A 12,721-nucleotide genomic window follows, 5' to 3' on the forward strand; every position below is an offset into this window, starting at 1 on the left:
GGTGGTGGTGGTGGTGGTGGTGGTGGTGGGGTGGTGGTAGTGGTGGTGGGGTGGTGGTGGTGGTGGTGATGGTGGTGTGGTGGTGGTGGTGGTGGTAGTGGTGGTGGTGGTGGTGGTGGTGGTGGTGGTGGTGATGGGGTGGTGGGGTGGTGGTGGTGGTGGTGGTGGTGGTGTGGTGGTGGTGGTGGTGGTGGTGGTGGTGATGGGGTGGTGGTGGTGGTGATGGTGGTGGTGGTGTGGTGGTGGTGGTGGTGGTGGTGGTGTGGTGGTGGTGGTGGTGGTGGTGGTGATGGGGTGGTGGTGGTGGTGGTGGTGAGGTGGTGGTAGTGGTGGTGGTGGTGGTGGTGGTGGTGGTGGTGGTGATGGGGTGGTGGTGGTGGTGATGGTGGTGGTGTGGTGGTGGTGGTGGTGGTGGTGATGGGGTGGTGGTGGTGGTGATGGTGGTGGTGGTGTGGTGGTGGTGGTGGTGGTGGTGGTGTGGTGGTGGTGGTGGTGGTGGTGGTGGTGATGGGGTGGTGGTGGTGGTGGTGGTGGGGTGGTGGTAGTGGTGGTGGTGGTGGTGGTGGTGGTGGTGGTGGTGATGGGGTGGTGGTGGTGGTGATGGTGGTGGTGTGGTGGTGGTGGTGGTGGTGGTGATGGTGGTGGTGTGGTGGTGGTGGTGGTGGTGATGGGGTGGTGGGGTGGTGGTGGTGGTGGTGGTGATGGGGTAGTGGTGGTGGTGTTGGTGGTGATGGTGGTGGTGTGGTAGTGGTGGTGGTGGTGGTGGGGTGGTGGTGGTGGTGTTGGTGGTGATGGTGTGGTGGTGGTGGTGGTGGTGGTGGTGGTGGTGGTGGTGTGGTAGTGGTGGTGGTGGTGGTGGTGTTGGTGGTGATGGTGGTGGTGTGGTAGTGGTGGTGGTGGTGGTGGTGGTGGGGTGGTGGTGGTGGTGGTGTTGGTGGTGATGGTGGTGGTGGTGTGGTGGTGGTGGTGGTGGTGGTGGTGGTGGTGGTGATGGGGTGGTGGGGTGGTGGTGGTGGTGGTGGTGGTAGTGATGTCTGCTTTCTTTTGGTTTAGGGAACAGAGGTAATTTTGTTGTTTGAAGGGGCCGAGTTACAGCAATAGTCAGAAGAGAAATCTTTAACCTAGCAGAGCTACCTGGCAGTTTCTTTTTGTACTGGCATTTCTAAGCTAAGTGCTTTCTGGCATGATCTGCATAAATCATTGCTTCATCAAGCAGGGCCCATTCACTTGTCGCCAGAACAGCCTCTGCGCATGACCCACAAGGTGCCTAAGGCCAGCAGGACCAAGGTACATTAAGGTGATGTATGCAAAGGAGGTTATTGTGAAGAGGAGGGTGTCACCATGGGTATGAAGGGATGTGACCACATGGCTATGAGAGGAAGGGACAAGGCTGGCCAAAGAGATTCTCAGCTAGCAGATAGGACACTTACAAACAGCTCCCAGACAGGGTTCGCTGGAATGGGCCCGTCCCACTGGAAAGACAGACAGACACAGCAGAAAATAGAGTCCTGAGCTCAGGGGGGCCACAGGCCAGCATAGGAAGTTGACCAATCATTTTGGAAGAATATATAGCATTATCTCTTAAATATCTGAATTAGGTCTAGTTGTAACAGCCACGTCAAAAAGATCATTCCTTAACCTTTGTACAATGTCTCAAGCTTCGCCTTAAAGAACATCCAGCCCTCGGGAAACTTACACAGCACCAGAGTTCCTTCCTAAGCATCTGGGACTTGTTCACGTGTGACTGGTTAGCTCTCAACACTGGACAGGACTGAGTCCACACTGAGGAGCCACTGGAAAGGGAGCCCACCTCCACAGTGATGACCTGAAGGTGGGTACCTTTCTTGGCTGTATCAGGTCTGTCCATCCTCTTAAGGGTGTTTTTGTCTACAGCATCCATGTTAACAAGCATTCAAGCTTTTACAATTAAAAAGGCAGGGAGAGGAAAATCTCATCATGGTTTAACTACGTTTATGGTTTTCTGTAGGGCAATACTGGGATCTGTCCTCGCCTGCATATGGCCTATGGGTAGACACCCTCTAACTCAACAGGCCTCAGAGAGCAATTAACCATAACTTGAAAGTAAATGTGGTCTTTGAACTGCATGTAATAAAGACTAATCATCTTAAACGGAGAAGGAAAAGGAGAGGTGGAGAAAAAGGAGCAAACCAACCCAGCATAGGGCACAAGGAGACAGACTGAGCATTTACATGTTACAGTTACATCCATATAACAAAATCCTGGACCATAAAGAAAAACAAAATCAAGGTTGATAAACAGAAAGGGGCAGGGGCAGCGAATGGAGAGGAAAGAAAGGTAGAAACTGAGCCAAACTCCAAGACAAGCCAGGAACCGAAAACACTGCAGGCACAGGGAAGCCTTGGCAGTGGTATCTTTTTGATGATAAAGTCACTCAGTTTCCGGAAGAGATGCCCGTTAATGTATTTCTCAGACCAGAATCTACCAAGAAGTTAACTGGCTGCCCAGGCAGGAAAATGCATTTTATGGTAAAGAGTCTTTTGTAAAGCTGGTGGTGGTTAAATCAAAACCAAGACTGGCCTGCAAATTAATCCTGGCTAAAGACTGGACATAGAAGCCACTAGCAGATTAATGTGAGGTTAGTGTACAACAAGGCCCACTGATGTGACTGAGGATGGCAGGGCTGAGAGGGGACTGTCTCCTCCAGAAGTAAAGAATGACACCACACTCTCCACACAGCCAGGCACCCCAGGAAATCATTAACTATTCAGGAAAGACACCAAGGATCAGAATTGAGGACCCAGAGATTCCACATTCAAGTAGCTAGAGGCAATTAAAAAAATAAAAGAAACCTATCAGCATTTCCCTTCAGATCAGAAAAAGTGTCTGAGATGAGATGCCTGATCCTTCACCTCGACTTAATTTCTCTCTCTGTTTCCTCGAAGCCACTGGCAATCTGTACTGAGAGCAGATAAGGAAATCCAACAGTCAGCTGTCAAAACTGAAAACAAGCAGCCGGCGCCCATCACAGCCAGCCACTCATCCCCTTTGGGGCTCCTTTTTGCCAAGGTACAGCTGCTTTCCAGGCTTACTCCAATAGAGCTGACTCCCCTCCCCCATCCCCCACACAGTTTGAAGAGCAACCGGTGCAAATGAAAGAGTTCGGAGTCTTCCTGCATCGCATGAAGAAATAAGGGGCAAGGCATGGATTTTTAATAGGGTTCTGCTTCTCAGCCCTGTCTCTGAGGGACACAGGAGCCAGTCGCTGCTTGCCTGGCTGGCAAGAGCGGGGCACAACTCACTCCTGTGCAAAGTGGAGTGTGAAGACCTCTCTGGAAGTTCAATTTGTTGGTTACTATGAGATGTCTACAATTTCCTCTCTCTCGCTTGTAAGACTTTCGCTGAACCTGATCTAAAAGCAATTTGGTTATTTAAATCAGGTCCCCGGGACTCTAACACTGCTTAGGAATCATCTTTTCAGGCAAAAAAAAGGAAGGCAGCAGACACAGAAACACCAACCTTAAGGAAACTGAAGAGACCAATGCCTAAAAAGAGAGAAGAAGCAAAGCAAGCCCATCCCTGCTGCTGCTGCCCCTAAACGCAGTAACAACCACAGCAGAACATCTACTGTGGCTCACAGGATGTACAAGGCACTAACTATGAAAGCCTCTTGCAAAAACCAAGAACATCAGAAAAGTCACAGTTGCTTCTCTGAACCAAATCCCATATAACTGGCAATCTGCTCACCCTGAAGAAAATGGGGGTCACAAACAAAGGAAAAGGTCAAGAAATCAGGCAAGGCAGTTGCTGTTTCCCTGAGACATGCTGTTAACAAATCAAAGTGAAAACTTAAAAAGAGGGAGAAAGAAAAAGAAAGAAAGACTACTCCAAGCACTCATCACACACATCAGATCAACAAACTGAATTCCCCAAATCTGTTTCTCACCAAGTCAGTTTCAGTTAAAATTTGCACACAGCCTCTAACCCAGCACTTGGGAGCCAGAAGCAGTTGGATCTCTACACAGAGAAACCCTGTCTTGGAAATCAAAACAAACTAATGGAAACAAAGAAACAAGAAAGATTTACATACATGTACAAAATAACAAGCCAGTAAGAAACATTTAGGGGTTAAAAATATAATGTTTTTGTTTTAAGTTGACCTTAATAAAGCCTCACTGAATTTAACAAATAGCTGTCCCAGCAACCTTTGCCTGGTAGAGCATCTACCTGTGGGAAAAGTATCCTGAAATGTAGCATCCTGACAGGGAAACACTTTGCCAGAGAAGGCCCCGAAAGCATCCCAAATTCCCAGACCAGAAACACCAAGCAACACATACCTTCATAGGTTTCTAGGATGTGCACTGTGTCTCCTATTTGTAGGGACAATTCATCCGCTCCCCTCGCATCGTAGTTATAAAAAGCTGTTGAAGAAGAGATGGGAGAGTGCATTAGCTGAAGTAGACATGATTATTCTCGACATTATGATATATTCAGTCTTGATAGACTCACATGGGCAGCCTTTACTTCATACGCAAAAGGGCAAGAGCACACCTTAGCCATGTGTGAATTCATAACCATTCCTAACTCCAAGCAGAGCCGATTTTCTTTATTGTGGGGAAGAGAATGTGATTTAAGTATGCAATTTGGGGCTTTAGTTATATTCACAATGCTATGCCAACTATCACCCCTAATTTTCAAAATGTTTCCCCAACACCACAAAGAAACCCAGTACCCACCCAGCAGTAGCCGCAAGCTTCTTTTTCTGTTGCGTGATAAAACACTGACCAAAAAGGAATGTACATAGGAAAGTGTTTACACATGCTGCAGCCATCACTGAGAGAAGCCAGAGCAGAGGCTCAAGTTGAGAACCTGGAAGTGGCAATTGAAGTGGAGACCTTGGAGAAGCGCTGTTCACTGACTTGTCCCCCAGCCCCATGGTCAGCTACCTTTCTTATATAGCCAATCGGCCTAGGGATGACACTGCCTACAGAGAGCTAGGCCCTCCCACCTCAATAGCAATTAAGAAAATGCCCCACAGACATGTTCTCAAGCCATTTGGATGGAGGTGACTCAAGTGAGGTCCCCTTTTCCAGGTGTGTGACGGTGATGGCTAAGCCAACTATGACAGGCATGTTTAGCCATGTGAGTTTAGTTGACACTGAAGTCCTTTATTGAACTGGGAGGTGATTTGCTTTTTCTGCAAAGAGCAATGCTCAGCTTCTGAGTCCTTTCCAAAATGTCAAAGCAAGGGCACTTGCTCAGGCTCACAAAAGATCTCAAGCATCAAAACACACGCATACCTTGAAAATTCCATTTTCTCAAGTATTTCCCCCAAATTCATAAAAGGTAAGTGTCCCCAACTGGCAAAGTAGGTTGTTACCAGTTATTAAGTTTATTTAGCATTTTATAGGAACTCTTTAAGAGGAGATAACAGCAGCAGGTAAAGGTAGCCCAGAGCAGATGCTGAGCTTCCCCAGTTCAGCACAGCCATATTCTTAAGCCTTTAGGAACCATAAATGCTTTTATATTACTGCCGTTAACAGCATCCCTTCTAGCATGCCTACTCAGAGATCCAGAAAAAAAAAAGTCAGACATACAAAAAATGAAATAAAATGAACACATCAAGTGTAAATACATCTGGGCATGTCCGAACATGCAGCGTATACACATAATTTTTTCTTAGTGTTTCTCCCACAAAGAACCCTACCTATTCAGAAGCAGTGAAAAGTCAGCCAAAACTCTCATACACAAACTGCAAAAAACATAAATGCAACTTGAAAAGGAGCCTACAGACCTACAGTTCTATCTGTGACGGCTAACACAGCTCCATGATTGGCACATGGCCCCAAATCACCAGTCAGGACCACAGCACTGCCCCAATCCTGCACTCAAGTTAATGCTGCTGACGAAATAACTCAAAAGTTGCAGTAAATGAAAACACTCCGCAACGTAAGGATATCTGACAAAGAAATATGGCAGATAAAACAATGACCTCTGAAGAAATTAACATCCAAGTTCCCAGAACTCTGTGTGCATGGTCCTAACATGGCCCAAGAGGTCACTGCAGTTGTAACCACACTGAGGATTTTCAGATGGGGATGTTAATTCTGGAGCACATAATTGGCTCAAAGTAATCACACACACCCTCGCGACAGGGAGGCAGGATGAATGGTCAAGAATGGAGCAGACAAGGTCCAGATGGTCTTAGATGCTGAGCTCATAGAGTACATGTTCCCCACAGCCTTTGCGGACCACAGCCTTCTGTGGACCTGGACTGTGGGACTTCATATCTCCAGAACTGGGGACAGCGACCAATATGTGTTGCTTTAGGGTTCCAAATTTGTGGGGATGTGTTTTAGCAGCAAAGCGAGACTGGCAGAAAGAAAGAATATGGAATCCAGATCAGAGGGATTGCCTTACAAACATAGGACCTGAATTCAATCTCCAGACCTACCGTTTAAAAAAATAAAAGAAGAGGTGGAAGCAATAAGATCCCAGGGGTTGCAGGCCAACCAATTTAGCATCCTTGACAAAGTCCAGGCCACTTCAAGACTTGCCACAAAAAACAAGGTACACTGGCTAAGGGATGACCAGCAAAGTTGTCTTTGAGTCTCTACGTGGGCATGCACACAAACATGTACACATACACATACGAAAATGTACAAAACAATTGAAAAGTGGTATTTTGTAATTAACACAGTCACTCTTGAAAGCAGCTGGAACTGGTCTCCACTGCAGAAACATGAATCCAGGCAAACACATGCAGTTTCAATTCTTTTATGAGATAAATAAGGACAAGGGCACAAAGCCGTTTAAATAAGTCCCCAAAGTACTCAGTTTAAGGCTATTCCTACTTATGGTCAATCTTTCAGCATTGCGCTCTTTGGGAATGAGAGGGAAGGTGTACAGGAACATCTTGCAAAAGGATATGGGCAGCTATCAACATCTGAGTTTAACCTGAGGTCACATGACACTGCAAGAGATGGGAGCCTAGGAGCGAAAGATTTCCTTCATTTTTATGATCAACGAAGGCCCAGGAATTCCATCCCTGGCGAACATGCTTATCCTTTCTCACTCAGACCTATGCAACCACCACTGGGTTGTGTGCATATCTGTCTTTAAGCCCATTTACTCTTATTGCTGTTGTTTTTGGTGGTGGTGGTGGTGGTATTGGGGCGTGTGTGTGTGTGTGTGTGTGTGTGTGTGTGTGTGTGTGTGTGTGTGTGTGACATGTATGTGAGTGCTTGGTGGTGGTGGTGGTAATGTGTGTGTGTGTTAGATACATATGTGCACATGTATTTGAGGTGCACTTACCCATGTGGATGCATGTAGAGACCCAAGGTTGACTTTAGGGACTCAACTTCAGGTCTTTATGTTTGTACCCAAAACACTGTACCCACTGACTCATCTCCCTAGACCACATTCACCTTTTTCATTGGCCTAGCTATGGGTGACATCACCAGGTACCAATGCACAGGAACAGAAACTTCTCTATCCTGGACAGCGGAGTCCAGTGCAGAAGCCTGCCATGGCTCCAATGATAATGGAAGAGACAAGCCAGTTGTCTCTCCCCTGAATGCTGGCTTTTCTTACAATTACTCATTTCTCAAGAACTGACAGCAGCCCAGAGTAAATATGAATCTTCTCCCCAAAATATGAAATTAGCACTCTGCTCTGCCTCGCAGATAGCATACGTTTATCAGAGCCTGGGAAAGCAAAGCCATGACCTCTGCTCAAGTTCCCAATCATCTCGAAAACAGCTGTGAGCAACATCAAGGAGGGTGGTGACTCGGAAGCCCAAAGGAAGAGGGGAATCTTCCAGGCACCAATACTGTTGGTAAGACTGAGGGTGGGGGTCCTAGAGTTCATGCTGCTAGTGATCATGACAAAATACTGAGCCACCACAAGTACTGTCACTGCTGGTGACGGCAACAGTGATGGTGATGATGGTGACGGCTTCCATGAGCTGCCATTTCATGTGATCAGACTAATTCACCTTTTTTTTTAAACTGCCTAATAACATGGTGAGTATAGAATGTTTCCCATTTCTCTCAATCTGGATTTATGCCAGAAAATCACAATACCCAGCTTTGAACATGACAAACAAGCAGGCTGGGTCCACACTGTGCCTTCCCAAGGGCCGCCCATGTCCAAAACACCCCGATTGTGAATTTCTCACTCCTTATTTAAAAATGTCTTTAACAACAACAACACAACTGGCTTATAATTCAATCAAATCAACAGAAATCATCGCACTTCCAACGCTCTGTGACCTCTTGAGGGGTGCAGAAACAGCATCAAATGACATGTAAGTCCCACTGTAGGGTTCATCGGTCTACTGAACTACTCTCACGTGGGAAAACTCTAGTCTATCGACCCACTCAACGGATGACAACTGGGCCTGATGGGTCACTCCTTTCATCTTGGCTAGTCAGGACCCTACGGTTGGAGGGTTTGTTCACATCAGTGCGAATTACTTGGTGACTTGTGTCAAAATGAAACGTACAGGAAGAAGTGAGGCCATGGCTCGGTGACAGAGCAGTTGTCCAGCAAATGTAAGATCCTTCATTTAATCCTGAGTAGTGGGAGGGAGGGAGCGAGGGAGGGAGGGAGGGAGATAATAGTGAGGTCCATGGCCTTTGGACAAGCTTCGAGTGGCAGACTGTCTCCCACCCAAACGGCCTGGCCAACCCTGCACAGCCTCCATGAGAGGCATGAACTGTCTTCTCTCCCCAGCACTGCGCTGCACTCTGCCCTCGTTCAGCCTTCCTTCTGAGAGTGGCTACCCAGCACAGCATCCCAAGCCCTGTGGGATGCACACTGCCATCTGGTTGTGCCCCACTCCCTCTCCTCCAGAGCCACTATAACACTCACACCATGAGCTGCTCCTGCTGCTGAGCAGTTTCTTCTCCATACTCCACAGCCCCACTTGTCTGCAAGGCCCGCCCCTAACTCCATATCCTTGTCCCAATTCTAACTGAATCCCATCTTTTCCCCTTTAATCAAAGGCTTTGTGCACACTTAGAACAAACCACTTATTACTGAGCCTTCTATCAACTGGGCAGTCCCATGACCTTGCTGAAATGTCTTCCCCTGTACTTCCCCCCCAAACCATAACTCCTTAGAGCAGTGGTTCTCAATCTTCCTAATGCTGTGACCCTTTAAAATAGTTTCTTGGGTTGTAGTGACTCCCAACCATAAAATTATTTTCACTACTACTTCATAACTGTAAGTTTGCTACTGTTGTGAACTGTAATGTAAATATCTGTGTTTTCTGATGATCTTAGGTGACCCCTGTAAAATGATCATCCTACACACTCCCAAAGGGGTTGTGACCCACAGGTTGAGAATCACTGTGTTAAGTGAAGGGAACCTATATTAACTTTGAAGGCACTGAGCAAAAATCCTAACTTAAGCCAGCTCATAAAGTACACCCTCATGGGTGGTTTCAAGTAGCAAGAAAGAAAACCTTAATGGTTTCTTCTTCCTCCGGATGCTATTGACCAGATCCAGAAGCTAGAGGTTTGTCTAATCAATTGCAATTCTGTTTTGGGTCTAAGGATATATGTTCTACCTACTCACACTGTGTGGAGAGCCTCTAAGGTGAAGGTTACCAATTGGCTCTGGGTCCCAGACACCCTTGCTTAAAATATGATATTGAAATTTCAGGCAGCAGCTTTAAAGATAATTAAATTCTTTCTTCATGCCAATCTGTGAAAATTAGTCACTGTGTTTGTGATCTTGGTCCCTTTATCTTGCCTTCAATGGGAAAAGTGTTCAGGGTACTCATGACCTCAGAGCTTGAGAAGCCTGTCATGAGAAGACGAAGGCCAGGCTCCCTCCCTTCTATGCTCCTGCAAGGTTCATCTGGCACAGACAGGGGCCTATCCTCAAGCCTAGAGAGCACACAGTGTGCCAGCAGTCTCCACTCAGCTTTTCCCAAGCCCAGAGCCACTCCTAGCTAGCCCGCTCTAAAGTAACCTTGAGCCTAGAAAGAGCTGGATCTCCAGAAAGCAGTTAGCACTTTGTCAGAAGCCTGGCCTCTAAGGGATAACCTTTCCCATGTTAGGCCATTCAGAAAATTCTGGGTAGAAAAGAATCAGGAAGAACTAAGATACGTCCTTTGAATTTGACCTTAAAGAGCAGAGACTGAGAAGAAATAAAGTTAACTCTACAGTCATGGAGGACTCAGTAAGCAATACTAGAAATGATGCTTATGGGAACGTCTGCCATCAACACAAAGAAAGGGACACACGTATCAGTTCCCAGAGGGGAATTCCTAACCTGTTCCTTCAAAGGGAGACACTGCTGCATTTCCTCCTAGTCAAGCAGCTGGCAGAGGCCACAGGGCAAATGTCTCCTACAGGGCTGGATCACCCAGTCATTTCTTCCCTGGTGCTTGCTCCCTTGACTTTGAGGCTCTCAAAGACCTAACTGTGCCGTCCTGGGACAAAATTTCTAATGCTCTTGGCACACAACAGATCCGCTAACACCAGGTGGGTGGATGGATGGAAGGATGTTGTAAGAAGAAAGGAGAATGTCAGGCAGATTCTGGGAGCCAGGCAGAAATGGTAGTGTTCAAAGTGCTGTCTCTAAGATGTTTTAAAGATAAAAATAAAAACTGGGCCAGTGAGCTGCCTCAGCCAGCAAAGGCACTCACTGTATGAGCATGAGAACCTGAGTCTGACCCCCCAAAAGAGAGCTGACTGACAAAGTGGCCCTCTGACCGAAAAATATGTGCCATGGCACGCATGCACACATATGCATGCACACATATGCCTACACTAATAACGAACAAAAAGAATGAAATACAGATGCATCTGACCAAGGGGGGAAAAAAGCTGCTACACTTGGGAAGCTGTAAGATGCTGCAGAAAGGAATACAGAAGCACAAACAAATGGAAAGGCATCCATAGTAAGACGCCCATGGTCGTGGAGAGAAACATTTCAAACTGTCAGGAAGTCAGTGGCATCCAAAGCAATCTAAAGCTCAGCGTCGTTCTACTGAAACCCCACAAACAGAAGCATCCACCGCTCAGACTCCAAGAGTAGCTAAAAGGACAGAGAAAGAGAAGAACAAAGCTGGACCTCCCATTTTCCTGACTTCAAAGCCACGGCAACAGTGTGGTGCTGGCATAGACTCCAACACAAAGATCAAGGGACAAGGAGAAAGCCCTGTATACAGGACAAGCAATTTCAACAAGGCTTCAAGACTGTCTCTGGGGAGAGGTCAGGTTTCAACAGATGGTGGTGGGAACAACTGGATACCTAAGTAAAAATCAAACAACCCACAAAGCTGGATCCCCCTGAGCATCACAAAAGTTAACAAGCTAGAAATGTTTTAAGAGTCAAAACTGCAAAGTTCCTATGGCAAGACATGAGATTAAGCCTTCTTGGATACACTACCAAACACAGACAACAAAAGGCAAAATAAAGAGGTCAGATGTCACCAAAGTGAAAAAAAAGAAAAAGAAAAAACCACACATCAGAAGATATTATTCCTAGAACCCACAGAAAGCATTGAAATTCTCATTTCAATAAGATGCAATGTCTTGGCTATGGAAATAAGATGGCTCAGTTAGTAAAGATGCTTGTTGTCAAACCTGAAGACCTAAGTTTGATTCTTGAGATACACAGAGTAGGAGAGAAACCTTCCTACAAACTGTCCTCACCTCTACATATACAACCCCATTGGTACAGGAGCACAACTACACACACACACACACACACACACACACACACGCACACGCACACGCACACGCACACGCACATGCACATGTGCACACACACACACACTGTGACACACACTATGTATGCCAAGGCACATGTGTGCTTCCCCCACAAATAAAATAAATGTTTTTAAAACTTCCTACAAAATCAACACCAGAAGTTTGTTTTTAAATGGACGACAAACTGGAACAGAAATTTCTCCAGTCACTGTAGGCCAGCAGGCTCACCATCACCACCCTCTCCCCATGAAGTCATTCAAACACCACAAGAAGCTATATGTGCCTCACAGGCTCCAGGATCACCATTACCCTTCTACTAAAAGCAAGTCTCAGTGAACGTGAAAATTCCCCGACCTTTCATTCATGGCATTGACAAGAATGTAAAACAGTTCAGCTGCCACAGAAAAATAAAATGACCATAACCTAGCAACTAAAACCAAAGATCTAAACCCAGTGTGTATGTACCAAATATGTATGCAACCAGTGTGCAAATAGCCAGGTGAAATGCAAGCAGACCACTCATGTTTACGGGTGCACAATTTACAGTAGTCTAAAGACAGGTGTGACTCCAGAAACCTGTCCATCAACAGAAGATAAAACTTATCTGATATATCCAGTGAACTTCCACTTGGCCTTGGGGGGGGGGGGAATACATTGTAGCTTGTTTTGCAATGTGGATGTTTACATTGGAGGGCGGGGGAAATAGTGTTAAAGCTTCCTACATTCATAAAGAGAAGTTGCTGGAAGCTGGGAAAAGACGAGCTGTCACTGAATGACAAATTTTTACCGAGAAAGATGAGGGCAGTTCTGGAGATGGATGGTCAAAATGGTAACCCCTCAACCAGAATACGCTTAATAAGCCAGATTTGGATGTTTTTGGTTGATGGAAATGCCACACTTTACAGAATGGATTGTTGAGTGTTTGTTTTTTTTTTTTTTTAAATCATAATTTAAACAAAAAGATGTGGTAAGGAGGGTACAGAGCCCTAAGAGAGATGCCTTGATAAATAACG

The 12,721-nt window shown here is 46.2% G+C and overlaps 1 protein-coding gene across 1 annotated transcript in view; it reads right to left on the bottom strand.

The window, feature by feature from the left end:
* DOCK1 (dedicator of cytokinesis 1) overlaps nucleotides 1-12,721 on the bottom strand; it is a 475,815-nt gene that overhangs the window by 419,490 nt on the left and 43,604 nt on the right. The window contains exon 2 of the mRNA XM_080912399.1: nucleotides 4,317-4,400. Within this exon, the coding sequence (XP_080768525.1) occupies nucleotides 4,317-4,400 (84 nt within the window). The remainder of the gene's footprint in view (nucleotides 1-4,316; nucleotides 4,401-12,721) is intronic.

The sequence above is a fragment of the Micromys minutus genome (genome assembly GCF_963924665.1).
Source record: "Micromys minutus genome assembly, chromosome: 2".
Classification (NCBI taxonomy): domain Eukaryota; kingdom Metazoa; phylum Chordata; class Mammalia; order Rodentia; family Muridae; genus Micromys; species Micromys minutus.